Source organism: Nanorana parkeri, unplaced genomic scaffold, assembly GCF_000935625.1.
Source record: "Nanorana parkeri isolate BGI_ZX_2015 unplaced genomic scaffold, ASM93562v1 scaffold1170, whole genome shotgun sequence".
NCBI lineage: Eukaryota > Metazoa > Chordata > Amphibia > Anura > Dicroglossidae > Nanorana > Nanorana parkeri.
The window spans coordinates 385488-387224 of record NW_017307438.1 but is presented as its reverse complement, the minus strand read 5'-3'; the positions used below and the strand labels follow the sequence as shown (position 1 = coordinate 387224).

Here is a 1737-nt window from a genome sequence, read left to right as displayed (position 1 = left end):
AACATCACAAGAAGGTCACTTACCTGCCATAAGACAAAGGAACATCACCAGCCAGTAGTCCATGACTAGAACCTGGGCCGTCGATGACGATTAAAGTCCTTTGCGGAAATTGGACCTCTTTGGCCAAGTCCCCCCCCTGGGTTTGGGAATTTCCCCCTCCTCCTCCTCTACGACGTTAGTTTTTTTGGGGAGAGTTTTTAGTCTGTGGCCCTTCTGCGTCTCGTTGGGTTCCTCTGCGTGTTACATATCCCCCGTCCGTCTCTTAGAACGAAGGCTCGGAAAGCGGAGAGTTCCTCTAAATTTTCCCCGTGTTGTCCTCTTCCCCGTCTCGTCCCCGGAACCCCCCACCGCGCTTCTCTTCAAAGACACATTTGCACACGTGTGCTGAGGATGTTGCGACAGAATGTCCTCCTGACCACTGGGCCCTTCTCTACGGCCCCCGAGCCGGGCCACATTGGGTGAAATGGGACACAACAAGCAAGATATTGACTTGCGACAGCTTAAAAGAGGAATAAATACAAATGATACATTTTTTTGCACAGCCAACTTCAGCTATCCGCCATGTTAGGTTCCTGCAGCCTCTTAGCAGCCACTTCCTGTCTATGTAACCCCCCCCAGCAGCGGCTGCATGGCACCTCTCAGGGCTGGTTTCCTGGTGGTGACAACTGCGGATCGTTCCTGAGTAACTTGTTTTCTGAAAAGAAACAAATATGACAGGGTGACAACGCAGGAGCACAATTATGAGGCAGGGCTATGGCGTTGTCACCCTCTAACAGGAAGTGCCTGGAAGGGGACCCTCGTGGCAGGACCGCCAGGGATGATTTTAATAAAAGTTGCTTTGAAATGGCATCAGCATATTATGAGATTTTTAGCGATTGGGTTTACTTACCCCTTTTAAGAGATCGCGGCACAGGAAGTCAGCTGTGCACAGGAAATCCTTAACCCCCCACCCGAAGGGAATTTATAAAGCTGACCTCCAGGCAGATGTAAAATATAATATTTATATAATATATCCATCAATACATCATTATATTTATTGAAATACAAGCAGTGTAAGTACCGGAATGTGACCCGGTATCAGCACCTCGCAGGCCCTGTACGGCAGGGCTGGAGTGTGAGTGGAGGAAAGCAGCACAAGGAGTCGGTCAGTTCCTGTGCTGACAAGAAGCATGCTGATAGGAGGAGAGAGCAGAGTGACCAAGAAATTAGTTCATCGTTGTGCTGCTTCTCCTTTCACTGTCCAGTCACAGGATGGGGGCTCGTCCGGGATCACCTGGGCTCAGAGGAAGTGGGTTGTTTTTTTTGGGCTCCCGGCTTCGGCTGCTTTCTTTATTTTCCCGATTCGCTCTCTCGCGTCTTTGCTGAATTCTCTAACAATTATCAATATCTGGCTTTTTGCCCCAGAGGATGCCGCGGCGACTTAACCCCTTCCGGGCAGCGGCTCTATCGGGGGCCGTATTCAGATATCACCGCGTGCTAGGCGGGTCTGAGCGGTGGGGCCCTTTTGTACAAGCCCTGCCCCCTTGTGTCACGCGGTTATTATATACTATAATATGAATGTCAGACAGGGGTGTGGGAGGAGGGGCAGGATGGGGTACTTATTGTGTTGACAAACATACAAGAGGAAGGAGAGGGGTTTTCAGGTTTCTTGAGCTGTAGAGAGTCTTTTGACTCCTCTTAACACCCACTTCTCCCTGCGGTTCCCCTGTTGAATTTAGCCGCAGATATATTGAGGAT

The 1737-nt window shown here is 50.1% G+C and overlaps 1 protein-coding gene across 1 annotated transcript in view; it reads right to left on the bottom strand.

The window, feature by feature from the left end:
* The window catches only part of SCN1B (sodium voltage-gated channel beta subunit 1), a 19295-nt gene extending 19146 nt beyond the window's left edge, over positions 1 to 149 (bottom strand). Inside the window, exon 1 of the mRNA XM_018568313.1 lies at positions 24 to 149. Within this exon, the coding sequence (XP_018423815.1) occupies positions 24 to 63 (40 nt within the window). The 5' untranslated portion in view covers positions 64 to 149. The remainder of the gene's footprint in view (positions 1 to 23) is intronic.
* Between the last annotated feature and the right edge of the window lie 1588 nt (positions 150 to 1737).